General features: G+C 44.6%; 1 protein-coding gene across 13 annotated transcripts in view; it reads right to left on the bottom strand.

Moving 5' to 3' along the window:
- The window catches only part of hspg2 (heparan sulfate proteoglycan 2), a 114,984-nt gene that overhangs the window by 8,148 nt on the left and 92,726 nt on the right, over positions 1–14,110 (bottom strand). For 10 of the 13 annotated variants that reach the window (XM_049016659.1, XM_049016658.1, XM_049016655.1 and 7 more), the window contains 25 exons: positions 13,005–13,134; positions 11,810–11,955; positions 10,199–10,328; positions 9,593–9,736; positions 8,898–9,032; positions 8,513–8,694; positions 8,033–8,228; positions 7,773–7,952; positions 7,213–7,473; positions 6,773–6,935; positions 6,580–6,677; positions 6,198–6,464; positions 5,918–6,030; positions 5,549–5,696; positions 5,335–5,451; positions 4,983–5,000; positions 4,090–4,174; positions 3,499–3,643; positions 2,941–3,043; positions 2,685–2,794; positions 2,266–2,374; positions 1,852–1,950; positions 1,510–1,731; positions 811–1,055; positions 115–286 (listed from right to left, as the gene is read on the bottom strand). In XM_049016659.1, coding sequence (XP_048872616.1) covers positions 115–286; positions 811–1,055; positions 1,510–1,731; positions 1,852–1,950; positions 2,266–2,374; positions 2,685–2,794; positions 2,941–3,043; positions 3,499–3,643; positions 4,090–4,174; positions 4,983–5,000; positions 5,335–5,451; positions 5,549–5,696; positions 5,918–6,030; positions 6,198–6,464; positions 6,580–6,677; positions 6,773–6,935; positions 7,213–7,473; positions 7,773–7,952; positions 8,033–8,228; positions 8,513–8,694; positions 8,898–9,032; positions 9,593–9,736; positions 10,199–10,328; positions 11,810–11,955; positions 13,005–13,134 — 3,718 coding nt within the window. The remainder of the gene's footprint in view (positions 1–114; positions 287–810; positions 1,056–1,509; positions 1,732–1,851; positions 1,951–2,265; positions 2,375–2,684; positions 2,795–2,940; positions 3,044–3,498; positions 3,644–4,089; positions 4,175–4,982; positions 5,001–5,334; positions 5,452–5,548; positions 5,697–5,917; positions 6,031–6,197; positions 6,465–6,579; positions 6,678–6,772; positions 6,936–7,212; positions 7,474–7,772; positions 7,953–8,032; positions 8,229–8,512; positions 8,695–8,897; positions 9,033–9,592; positions 9,737–10,198; positions 10,329–11,809; positions 11,956–13,004; positions 13,135–14,110) is intronic. The other 3 variants (XM_049016656.1, XM_049016667.1, XM_049016666.1) reach the window with 1 other exon arrangement.

Genomic DNA, 14,110 nt, shown 5'->3' with positions numbered 1-14,110 from the left:
TTCTCTGACCATAGGGAGGAGAGGCTAACTTTGGCAATTATAGAATTTTCCACAGAAATATATGTACATGTATGAAGTGCATGGTAGTTCCTCTCAAATTATTCTGGAACTCACCCTCGAAACCATCCTGGCAGATGCACTGGAACTCATACTCTGCACTGTACAGGCAGGTGCCGCCATTCCGGCAGGGTCGCCGCTCGCAGGGGTTGGCATCCACGCACTGCGAGATGGACCGGCTCTCCGTGAAGCTGTAAGACAGGTCCACCTTCTTCCCATTGATGGAAACCTGGACCGGGGGGAGGGACACAGCAGCCAGAGGATCAGCACCACGTTGGGACTCAACTTGTTTACTATCCAGTTCGACTGGGTTATCAGAATTTGAGTCTTAACGGACGTGAGAGGACAATTCGCAGTAGTTTTTGCCTTGTTTGAAGTTGTTTTTAAATTTGATCTTCTCAGTTCTCTGACTGACCATTAGCATTTTCAAACATTCATGTATATTACCAATGAGAAAGGTGTGTAAATACGTTAATATGATACACAGCTAGTAGGGTCATGGATGAACGCATGAAGGGCATATACAGGGATAGGGCCACAAGGGCAATGTCCCCAGCTGAAAGCCGATTGGCCCTTGGATTCTCCCATCCCCTGACACTCACCTATTCAAAGCATTTCATTGGCTAAAGATAAAGATCGGCCTCTGTATGAATTATGGCCCCTCTTATGCAGGAATAAAATCCTAGAATCGCCCCTGCATGGATGCTGCTAACAAGAGGTCATATGATGTTACTGTGGAGCGATGTAACGTACCTCCCCAATGCAGCCCTTAAACAGCATGCTGACGTTGGCAGGTTTGGGCAGGATGTCCATGCTAGGTACACCACCCAGGTACATGGGAGTGTAGATGTTTAGGCCCTGGGCTTTTCCCGGAGATGACCGCCGCACCTCACGGGCTTGGTCCACCTTCAGAGAGCCATCCCTGTCGATGCGTTCGGCTTCAATTTGGTGCCACTGGCCCAGTTTGACAGGGTTACGGCTGCGCAGTATAGCCATACCTATGAGGGGTCGGGAGATGTGATAGCGTCATACTGGAGAGCAATATGATAATGAAAAGAAACTGTGGTCTAAGGTTTCTGCAGGTTAAACGGAATAAGTTGAGTAATGTCAATCACAATAGAAACAAAACTCAAGGACATAATGAAAATTTTAAGAGTTTCTTCTTATAATTGCTCTTTAAGAATAATAATTTTGCAAAAAACATGCAAAACCTGTGTGGATACACTTATGTAGAAGTATTCAATAATTACTGACTGAATGCATATGCAAAGGGGGTTTACATACATGCATATTTCACCAAATCGTCATCATTAATTCGCAGTTAAGTGACTCGGAAGCTGAGACCTTTTTGGGATGTACTCTCAGCCCCTAGAACGCCTGCAGAATGCCGTCATGAGGTGCTACAGTGACATCACAGAAATGCGACGTGCAGGTGCTCTGAGGAGCACTCACCCGTCCCCAGCTCATAGCGGAATTCGACATGGTTGTCCACCATTGCCAAGGACACAAAGTCCTCGACCTTCATCTTCTTCCCCCCGCTGAAGAACATCAGCCCGTTGGCCTCCATGGGCTTGAACTCCAAGTCCACACGCAGGTCGTTGTGAATGTTGGTGAGTGGTGGGTATGTAATGAAGGAGTCCTGGCCATTAAACAGGGGCGTGGTCACCAAGGTCCCTGTAGCAGAAATAGAACATACAAATCCACTTTGGCTCACATCAAATAGTGTCTGTGTTGGTTCTGAGAACACAGCATTTGGAAGGGACCTGTATCAAAGCCAACTTCGGCAGCACTTACCATGCATACACTTCTCCCCGAACTTGCCCAGGTGGCAGCGGCAGTCATAGCCTCGACCAGTTGGGTTGTTGATGCAAGTGGCATCAGGCCCACAGGCCTCTGTAGAGTATAAAGACGGTTTGGGCGTCACAGGCTACCTAATGCACCACATGCACATCAATATGAAAACAAAAAACTTTTAAACTTATATCATATGTGTCTGGATACTTAATTCTTGAGGTGTCTCACCTTGTGTAAACTTCCCTGTATAGTTCATACTACTTCACCACTGTTTTAAAAACAGAACTGCACTGCAGAGTTCTAAAAATGCTGCATTATACATGTCAAGAGTATCACTGGGTTTAAGGCTATTACTCTACTGGTTTCTGCATTGTGTGGAACAAAAGGTCTAATGAATACAGCAGACAGTGGCACCTGGGTGGCAGTGCATAGAGGAGTGGTGCTCGCAGTTGCTGCCAGTGAATCCGTGCACACATTCGCATTTGTAGTTGCTGGTCTCTGAGTCTTCACAGACTCCTCCATTCTATGGTAAAGAACAACGGCATGGAAACGGCAGTCATCAAAACAACATGGGGTCAACAATAGCATTCAGGCAAGGGATGTCACAGGAGATTATAGGAAAAGAGAGGCATCACACAATTAAAATATTAAACCCACCATGGAGAAACCACAACTCATCCAGGCTTTCGCAAGCAGATCGAGATATTGTCAACAACATGAAGTCTGTCATGAAGCCATCAATTTTAGCACTGTGCACTGTTTGATGGGCAAGTTTTATTCCACAGCAACTTCTGAGCCTGAAACCTCAAGAGGCAATTAAACATGCAGGTTACCTGACATGGCCGGTCTTTGCAGGTGGGGCAATTTGAGACTCCTGTGGAGCTACGGTCCAGGTCTTTGAAAATCACCTCATCCCCCTGGATGATGAGTTGACGGATACAGCCTGTTCAGGAGACAAGACAATTCTAGCATCTTGCCATCAATGAACTGAGTCATTTAATGAATCCACATAGATCAACACCGCCTATGTGGTCATTATTGCAAATGTATTGTGCAGAAATTGTAGTAAATGGAAAGGATGATCCGTACCAACAAATCCATTCTTAAGACCAGTGGTTTTAGAAACGATACTGTAGTTTGGATAACCACCCACATGGAGCTCCTCATTCAGATCCAGTCCTTGGAATTTGCCCTGTGTGAGACGGCAGAAGGCAAGCAAAAACACAATTAAGCACACCATCGTTGTTAATTCTATTTAAAAAATTCTTAAATGATGACAAGCATAATTTATGTTATCTGATTTTGATGTACACTAGTGGCCAAAACTGTGGAAACACGTAGCCTTTTCGGTGTTAAGTAGAAAAAAAATACACAAATATCGACGGTAATGTTTACAGACAATCAAGGAATGTTACGGATATCATACATTGGACGATTAAGTGAGTAACTGGAGTAATTGGAATAAAGTTCTGCAATCTCTACAAATTGGAAACGTTCCCCCAAGTTTGGCCATTAGTATAGATGATTCCGCTATACCCAATGATTTCATGAAGGACTCTAATATGACTTTTGTAAAATTACACATTATTTACTTCTTAAAATCTGATATTTTATCAAAACATTAAAGCAGGATCGACTGCATTGTACCTGTGAGCTGCCGTTGATTGGACCTTGTCCATCCACGATGATGACCCCTTGGGTGGCATTTCGATACAGCTCTACTGTGTGGAACTCGCCTAGCTTAATGGGAGTGGGGAAGCGTATGGTGGCCATACCTGAGCCTACGTCAAACCTAGAAACAGCAGCACAGAGTGAGGTCAAGCAAATTGCCATATCTACACATTTTCTATGTTGTAAATAATCACTGTGTACACAGATGGTGTTTTTTCATCACATTTGAATCATTTACATTTGTTTATTTAGCAGATGCTTTTGCCCGATGTGATGCATATGCAAGGCAAACAGTTCACCACAGAGTCATCACAGTCAGGAGTCAACTAGGCATAAGCTTAGCTAAGCTGAACTTCCTATGAATGACTGGTAAGAAGTGCGTGTTAGGATGAGAGCTACTGAAAATTACAAATATACTGTAGCAAGACCAATGCACAACAAATTATTATAGGTTGTGTGCATTAAAGTCACAGCAAACTAACCATGCTATTGTTTGGGATGAGAAATATGAAACGACTACACCAGCCGTGATGATTCTTATGGCAACAGCCACGGCCAACTGCTCACCTGAACTCAGGACGGCCACCAACAAGGCCAAGCGAGATGAAGTCGGCACCTGTGATCCTCTTCTGCCCATTGTAGAGAATCATGCCTAGAGGATGGATGGAAAGTTATTGAGGGGCCCAATTAACAGAGAAAGGCTAGCCTTACGTAGGGGGCAAGTGCCATGCTGCTGGATATCCAAGGGCCAAGCCAGGTTAGTTGCAGCCAGCTCAAACGCGGACCTTCCCTGCCATGTGCCAACACAGGCTCTTCACACAGGCTGCATGCTTGGGCCACAAACGTGGCCAAAGAAGCGCGCGTCTGAAACCATGCCACCTACAATCTAATGGAATCAAGTCTGTTTTGTTCTTAGAAGAGGTCAGCTGAACAGACCACATTTGCGTTTTTAAAGGACTGCTAACGGTGGTTTAGCTGATCTTTCTTATATTTGCTGGTGTCTCAAGGAGGCACCTTAGAAGACTTTAGTTTTTTTGTAGCGTCAACCAATGCAAGAAATGTGGATGTTTGGCTCGTCCTGGATACTCTGCCCAACACCATATATGCTTCACAACCACATATCCATTCCCAATGCCATTCCCTATAAAGGCATCTTCGTAGAAGTGAGGCAAACTTTCCTGGGAAACACAGCACATTCCAAAGTGGTGGAATATATATTTTTGTTTGGAATTTTCACCCCTCCGCTGCAAAGCCTTAAGCGAAGCGGGTCCAAAAGACCATCCAGCCCTCAGAGCAGTACAAGCCAGTCTTTTTGTAAACCTGCAGTGACCTGGCTGATCATCTCGATCAGGATGTGTTACTTGGCAGGTTACACATGCCTGGTCCCACAAGGACCCACAGCATGGGGGAAAGCCACGCCCGAGGCAGACTCAAGACAGCCTGACTCGTTTCCAACTCACCGGCATACAGAATGACACCTTTTCATCACACGAGTGACAGAAAGAAGGCGAGGAGATAGAAGGAACAGAGGTATGACAGCATGTGAACATAAAGCAGACAACTGACATCAGGTGACTCGTGTTCTACAAAGGCCACAATAACAGTTAGTGAAGTTAAATTCTAATTACCGAAAAGGCTATACACAAATACAAGTATTCCAGGCCAAGTTAACAAAAAAACAAAGATATGCTCAAATGTCTTGATCTGCGTGCTTTGGAGGGAGTTCCTATTTGATAAGGATACAACCTTTAAATGTATTAAGTCACTTTAGACAAAGACAAAAACACCAGATATCAAATCAGGAAATCTTACCATCAACATTGTCTGGCCGGAAGGTGATCTTGATATTGAAAGCTTTGTATGAATTCTTTATGGTGGGCAGGGTAAGGTAGGACAGTGGAGTCTGGGTGAAGTAGGGCATAATTCTCTCTGATGGATTGAAAAGATCAGACATATGGTTTGGAGACTTGAAACAAAGCTTCTCAATTATTTCAGGCAGTTCCAGTCCTCCATGCTTGGTCCTTACCGTGAACTTTCAGCATCGAAAAGGCCTGGACTTTTCCCTGCTTATTAGAGGCAGTACACACATATGTTCCTGAGTCCTCATAGGTGACATTGGTGATGGTCAAGACATGGCCTTCTTGAGAAGCTTTTGGAGCAAGTGGTCCCTCCAGCTACAAGAAGAGGGTATGAATTTAGCAGTTTTCAGCACAATATTATGTATTGTGGTGATTTGAAGAAAGTCAAGTATATGACCTAAACTTAATTTAAGAGAGATGACACAAAACTGTTCTGAAGTCTGAAAGAGGATTAATGTTAACGAATTAAAATAAGACGTGAAAAGATCCCTAGACAAGATGTGCTAAAGCTGCCACACAAAATGTTGAGGGGTCACCTTCGTCCATGTGATCTGTGGGAGAGGATAACCCGAAGCCATGCAAGGGAAGACGGCAGTGGACCCCACTGTCACCTCTCTTACTTCAGGTTGGGCAGTGATCTGAGGAAGGGCTTCAGAGACAAAACACAACAAGCTAGCCACATTACCACCAGAAAACCAAGCAGCTAGGTAGCCAATGACTGCTCTTACTCTTAAGAGTACTTTTACTACTCCTAAATACCCCACGTGAGTATCGATTAAGAGCTGTTGTTAAGATGATTGTTAAACATTTACTTACTCTGCACATTGAGTACCACCTCAGACTGCACTGAGCCCACATTATTGGTGGCGGTGCAGCGGTACTTTCCGGCATCGGCCTCTGTCACCCTGTTGATCGTCAGCATGCCACCTTTCACCACCACATGAGAGAACAACGTGCCGTCCACTTTGCTCCACTGCACGGTGGGCTCTGGGTCGCCAGTAGCATGGCACTCAAACTCCACAGAGCTGCCCAGCATAACTGTCTGCACTGAGGTCCGTATGTTGATCATCACTTTGGGCAGTGCTGAGGGTAGCAGGAGGGGAGCGTCAAGAATGACATCAATAGAACTGGATACATATTTTGTCTTTCCGAATCATGACAGTCTATGGAAGAGGTTAAAGTTCGTCACTGAAGAGACCTTGTATGGTGAGCTTAGCGGTGTCCTGAGCCTGCCCATACAGACTCGTGGCTCTGCAGATGTATATGCCAGCGTTACTTTTCTCCAGGTTCTCAATCCTAAGGATACATCCCCAAAGATCATAAGGAGGATATAATACACACCATCATCTACATCTGCACACTCAATACGTGCTGTGGTGACAGCGCCTCACCTCAGCATGCCATCCTTGATGTGATGGTTAGCAGGCAAGGAGCCTCCCTCCTTCAGCCACTCAATGGTGGTCTCGATGCCCCCATTTGCTGAACAAGTAAACTCTACAGCACTTCCGGGTGCTTTCACTTCTACCTGTGGGTACACACGCACCTCTAAGGGTGCTAAGGGGTGGAGTATGTCACTCAGACTGAAACAGCAAGATTATAACGCTCAAACCACAAATTAATACAAGGATGGATACAGATCCGTTTCAACACCCACATTTTGCATGATACAGCATGGGACTCAAGATTTTGATTAAATATTTAGATCAAATAAGCTCTAAGTGGAGTACTGGCTAGCTAAATAGAAGTCAAGCAGAATAACTGAGGGTTTAAACACATCACTAAAGTTAGAAAGTAGTTCAGCTAGAATGAGAAAAATGTTGGGTTGACTCACATCTAACAATGACTTTTGCCAACGCCTCACTGGATCCAACTTTGTTGCTGACGACGCACTTGTAGGTGCCAGCATCATCTGCTGTGGCCAGATTGATCTGGAGGTTCCCATCCCTGACCTCAGCTCTTGCTGACATGCTGCCGTTGACCTTAGTCCAGCGGAAGGTCAGGGGTGGCGTCCCGTGTGACAAACATTGCAGCCGGATCACTTCACCCACCCGGACAGACAGGTCATCCGGCAGAGTGGTAGCATAAGGGGGAGCTGTTTTAAGAACAAAGAGTTGAGGAAATGGTTGGCAAAGAATCTAGAATGAAACCCAGTCTGGAAGCAAATCTCAATCAATTCCGTGGCCCATATATAGAACATTTAGAATGATGCATTTGAGTAAAGTTCTATACTATAGAACTATAGCTTTGAATAAGTAAGTTAAAGACCCTTTTATATAGGTACAGGGCTTAGATGTTTTATGAAATGTTGAGGGGATGAACATGTTATTCCTGTATGATGCTCTTTATGACCATTAAATCAATTATCATGAGAAGCCATCTGGTAAAACTCACTCTCCACATCTAGCATGATGACGACCTCGGAGACTCCCAGGTTGTTGGTGGCATTGCAGATATACTGGCCGGAGTCCTGGCGCCCAACACTGGTTAGGACCAGGGTGTTGTTGACCACACTGTGCCTCCAAGGGAGCGGCGCACGAAGCTTAGACCATGTGATGGTGGGAGTCGGGTATCCTAAAAATGATTTAAAAGCTATTAAGTTAAATTAGGGTGGCAGCTGACGAATGCTATGTTTTGATGGAGATGGTTACTACCTCGGGCGTTGCAGCGCAGTGTGACAGTCTGACCTTCCTTTACCACCATCAACGGCTCAGGCACAGAAGCTATGGGGACAGAAGGCACCCGTGGGCCACCTTCAATGATCACCTCCACCCTGGCTTCAGAGGTTCCCTCACTGCTATGGGCTGTGCAAATGTAGGTACCAGCGTCCTCTGGGCGGGCCACCAGTACCTGGGGAAGAGACACGGATTCTGTGACCCTTCCTAATACCCAATATCTTCCACTGTTCCTTATACTCTGCCTAGTGTCACATCAATAAACAGTCGTTTGGTTGGTTGCCCACTGCTACTCAAGCCAACGCCTGCATAAGAACCTGGTTGAGAAGCTCATCTGCAAGTGCTAATCAAGCAATACTCTACAAAGAATAGCATACACTGTATCTTATTTGTTATTAATGATCATTATCCAGCGGAAGAGATGACAGCCATGTATATATCCGCAGACACCAGACTGACCTGCATCACTGCATTTGACTCCATTGGCACAGGGCTGTTCAGGACAATCCTACGGCTGTTGTCCATTCGATGCCAGCTGACGGACGGGCGTGAATCTCCCCTGGCTTGACACTCCAGATTGATGGGTTCGCCAACCCAGACACGAACTGGACTTTCGGGGGTCACAGTCACTTTGAGGGAATCTGTGATTTACAAGGTTACACATTGTATATATTGATCGATCGATCAGTCGATAGATATATCCATCCATCCATCCATCCATCCATCCATCCATCTTTTATAACTGCTTTTCAATGTGATTCCAGTTGTATATATTGCTGTGGTCATCTCAAAGGCATCTGCATCGATTAGGCCTTGTAATTGTCAAAATCAAATGTGTGATCACCTTTGACAATCAGGGAAGCGGTACTTCGGGTTTGTCCGTAGAGGTTACTGGCCACACAGTAGTAGGGGCCCTGGTTCCTTGGCTGGGCATTAGTGATGGTGATGACTGAGTTGTCAGGTCCAACCTTTACATTGTCTGGAAATAAGAAGCAACACAGTTTCATCCTCTGCACTGTTATAAAAAAAAAAAACAAGTGGGAAAAACCCTACAATTTTTGGGTTAGAGTAGCTGACACCTCATGAGCAGATTTCAAGAGGATTTCAAGATTTACTGTCACGTGTTCAGAGGAAGTTCTTGTGCCACAGTTGTGGGGTTAAGGGGCTCTGGGTCTAACAGTAATGTGCTGATCATGTCATGTTTTGATCATATCAGGTCATGATATACTGTATGGGGTCTTGTGCAGTATAACGGGGTTAAACCGATCCTTATGTTGTATCTTAGTTGCTTGTCGGTACCCATTGTATGTCTGCACAGTTATTTTTGGTGTAAAATCATTGTTTTTGCTAAAGCCACATTGCAAGAGACTTTACAAGAGGAATCTTCCCGGAAGTTTATTGGCTGTCTACTCCTATCGAATGAATCAACAGGGCAGGCGATTAATTAGATTTATTAGTCTGACATATAGATACATAACTAATAAAGCCTATAATATGATACATATATCTGATACAAAAGAGAAGATGATACTGACTCACCTGGCAAAGGCTGGTTGTTCTCCAGCTTCCACTCCAGACGGACAGGCTGAACGCCATTGTAGATGTAGCACCTGAAGCTGGCTGCCTCACCTGCGCGCACTACGGTATTATGGGGCTCGATGGAGATAACGGGTGTTTGCAGCCCTGCTCCCAGCGAGAAAAGGCGTCACGCAATGGTTAGCGCCCCCTGCTGCACATTATGAAGTATGACGTACACATCATGCCGCTCCGATTGTTTCCAGCACCGAGTGCCATGAATCGAATGGTGGCTGCTACTCCAGAAATCGTGATGATGACACAGGTAAGAACTGGGGAAATTCTAGGATTTTTTTTTACAGTGGGGGGCATCAGAGGGGCCAAACATATCATTAGCCAATCGTATGTTTTGAATCAGTGAGTGACAGAGGAAAGGACACTCTAGGAGCCAATCAGCTTTCAGTTGGGGCCAGTGTCCAATCTTTAATTGGTGCTTGTTTTGTTTACGGCGGTACACAGTATTGACAGAACTGTCTTAAGTAATTGTCAAGAAAAGTGGAGGTGGACTATTTTAGGTTGCATGGGCAGACCTGGAGTATTAAGCACAGTATCTACTCTCGGCCCACTTACGTGATGTGCTTGAGGTCACAGATACAGTCACAGAAGCCTGCTGGTGAGCTGGGCCGCCTTCGACCCGGCAGGTGTACTCCCCGGCGTCGTCTGCAGAGGCCCGGAGGATCCGGAGCACACTGCCATGGACCTGGTACCACATGTAAGCATGTATTTTGGTCAACATGTTCAGCCACAACTCCGGACCTTTTGCCCTATTAAAGTAACTACCCTTATTTCCATCGGACATTTTCCATGGGAAATTTATCAGTACATTTCATGAAAAAGCAGAATGTTTTTTGTTTTTTGACATACAAGTCTCAAGAGAAAATAGAATTATGTCCCGCTGATACTGTGGATGGACTAGAACATGCAGATATAAAACACACATAGTGGATGAGCGGAGAATGGGCCAGTGGCGACCGCTCTAAGAGGGGAAGCTCTGCTTCCACTAATATGTCAGAAAATAAATGATCATGATGCTCAGAGTCAGCTATTTATTGTAGATTGTTTGACGTGATTTTCTCCTCATACTTTCCGTGCAGCAAAGCGCATTAAAACCTCCCGAAGTGCACCTTAACCGGACCTCTATGGTCTGGCACAGAAGAGCAGAGCAGTTGACAGGTTATTGGATAAATGCACCGAAATCGTCACTTTCAGGGAAGCTCGGAGCCTCTGGGAGTGAATGGAGCAATGGGCGGGCCAGAAGGCTGGGCTGCTGCATGATGATTGGAGGAGCTGTCTAAAGGGCGGAACCCCTTTTTGACTGACAACATGTTTTAAGTAGACATCGGCACTACAGAGATTCGAGTTCAGTCCCATGCTGATTTGCAGGGGAAGTCGTAAGACAAATTGCTGCACTCTGCGTTGTTTGCTAGTGAAATAAGTCATTTTTGTTTGTGCAAATCACTCTTTAAATTAAAAAAAACTATATTATAGCATTCATGACTTTGCTCCTTGTTTCAGCATCGTAAAGTTTACAAAGGAGAAATTAGCTAGCTAACAAGCTGTGCATAATGGCAGACGGTGCTAATATTGTTGACCTGCTTTTGGCAAAGGCATTTAATAGCCTACCTTACGAGGAGTGACTCAGAATTAAACAGCAGGGCAGAGCAACGCCCAAGATTGATTTGGTGCAAAAATCAGGGAAAAATAACTGGTGTTTTCAGCTTTCATGGTATGACAAGGCGAACTGGCTGACAGTAAGCGCTGTGATAAAGAAAACGTACTGTTGGCCATGCCTCTTGGTGAGACCTTCTCAGGGAATGGGATGTGTCATTTGGTCAGACGTGGGTTTTGGGGATCTGGGTAATTGTTCTGTTTCAAACAGGTCAAGTCATACACCTGCAACACGATGGGTGTAAGATCGTTTGAGCAACCATGCTCTCCTGGCCATTGAGAGGAAACTGGTTAAGTCCCTGGTAAAGGTGGCCAATTGGTAGGACAGGGTCCCAGACTATTTTCTGCAAAAGGAACGGAGGGCAGAATTCATGTACAAATAACATAATGAATTTTATGATGTAGGCATAATATGAGCTTCCCCTGTTTGAAAGACTAGCAGCCGCCACTGGACTGGGTGTATGCTTTTGTGGGCGTGAATGGACGTGAATGGGCGTGAATGCTTAATCGCACCTGATGATTGGAGGATAGGGGCCTTCCTGCCCTTTGCCAGACAACTGAGGCTGAAGAGGTTCCAGGGACAAGACACGTGAGGTCCAGCAAGTTGCCCTCCTGTACAGTGGCGATGGAGGGCTGGATGGTGACCGATGTAATGGCTTCTGGTGGCCAGAGAAGAACACAGCTGTAGTCATATGTGTTCCCACATGCACATCAGGACTTCAAGCAGCACTTTTCAATTGCCGATAATTGTAAGTTAGCTAGCAGTCTGTTCAGTAGCAAGGTTAATGATATAAGGGCATCCAGGAATGCTACAAGTCTATCACATTTTTATACCACTTACGTACTTCAGAAACTAATATTACAGAGCAGACTGACAAGCTCCAGATTTGTCTGTCTGATTATGAATATAAAAGTATTATATGCAGCCTGGGAGCATCTAAAGGATAAAGTGCTATTTGGTTAATACTGGAAAGTCGTATGTAGCCTACAGTGGGGCTGCTAATGATATAGAATATATCTGCCTAAGCCGACCTTCACTTGTGCTATCTTTTACTCATTGTGTCATTAAATTAAGCCAATAATTTGCATTTTCTCATAATAATTTCCCTATTAAAAATTTGCACGCTTTCTCTCACTTGTCCAAATATAAAAACGGGACAGTTCAGTCTCTGAAACAGCCGTGGCATTTAAAAGAGAGCAGGGCAGGAAGGGCGAGAGGAGAATTAAAATATTATAGCTTCGTGCAAGTAGCAATATCTACAACACTAGTCATCTTCTATTGCTGAAAATAGACGTGTATGGCCTTCATAATTAAAGACCCCTGGTTTGAGCACGCATTATCCGGGATGATTCATTGACAGTTTCTCCTGCTTATTTTCCAACTTTATGTGTCACAAATTGCACACAGTCTTAGAAAATGGTGAAGAGTGGCGGATGCTCCATGGACTGTCACGATGACAAACTGCCACAACATCTCCCCGCTGCCACAAGACACCCTGCCCTCGCCCTGCCACCTCAGAGCAAATTCTTATGGCTCTAAGAATTTTATAATCACATTAGTCTTTATTGGTCGTTTGTATTGTTTAGACTGAACTGAAATACTATTCTTCCAGACTAAGTGAAAAAAAAGAATGAAGGTGAATTACTATGATGGCATGATGTGATGATAAAAGGTATAAAGCGCAGCCTTTTCTCTGCCTCCACTTACGAGATGTGCTAGAGGTCACTGTGACGGTCACAGAGGCCTGCTGGACGGTCGAGCTGCCCTCAAGTCGGCAGATGTACTCCCCCGCATCCTCCCGAGAAGCCTGGAGGATCCGCAGCATGGTACCACGAACCTGGGGCCACACACAGGCACACAGGCAGCTGGTCACAGTTACCCGGACACTAAATTTCTACCTCTGGAATATTTTTTACTATTATTAGAGACAAGTAGAGAAAAAAGCTGGATTTGACATTTACATTTCCCTTGTGGCTTCCTGTAGCACTAATATGGGATAAAGATGTGTGGTTCTATGGATTAGGCCTCTATGTCTGTGCATGACAGGTAACCGGTTTTCAGCAGAATAGTCACATGTCTATTGGGCCCTTAAGAAAAGTCCAAAATGCTCCAGGGGGTCGTATTAATGGCTGACCCTGTGCTTGGACCCCAAGTCTTGTTCTCAATACTTGCTATGTGTGTCTCTCTAAGGGGAGCAGGACAGGATATGCAAAGACAGACAAATGGAAAATAACGCATCATCTCATAAAATTATTTTTTCATTTTAGTGTAATGTTTTTCACACTGTCAGCTGAATCATAAGGCAATGATATAGTGTACTTAATGGAAAAGAAAGTTATATTTAACTCTAATTCAAGAGTTATACTCGTGTTTCATGTACAGCGGTGCCTGCGGTTCATGAACACAATCCGTTCCAGGTCAACTTATACAGAATTTTTATCTATAGGCAATTTTTACCATAAGAAAGCATTGAAATTCAATTAATTCGTTCACAGCCCTACCAAATACTAATTTGTAATTAATTAATTTTCTGGTTTTTATAGTAAAAACTTATATAGTGTGGTGACGGAATTTTTGGTCGCGAACTAAATTGTTCGTAGACCATAGTGTTCGTGAACCGCAAGCACCACTGGACTACTTTCCTTCAGCAGTTTAAAGCCGCGCAACTCGCCGAGTCCATTTGTGTTGTGTTTCAGATGAGACCCACCAATGGCCTAAAGTCAGACTTCCTCATCACATTACAGTATTGAGAACTGAAACTTAGTCCTCATGTAATCCAGCGAAGAACTTTCGTTACATTTGTAAAACTCACA

Source organism: Brienomyrus brachyistius, chromosome 6 (assembly GCF_023856365.1).
Source record: "Brienomyrus brachyistius isolate T26 chromosome 6, BBRACH_0.4, whole genome shotgun sequence".
Lineage (NCBI taxonomy): Eukaryota > Metazoa > Chordata > Actinopteri > Osteoglossiformes > Mormyridae > Brienomyrus > Brienomyrus brachyistius.
Note: the sequence above shows the minus strand (reverse complement) of the source record. Positions and strands in the feature narration are given on the sequence as shown.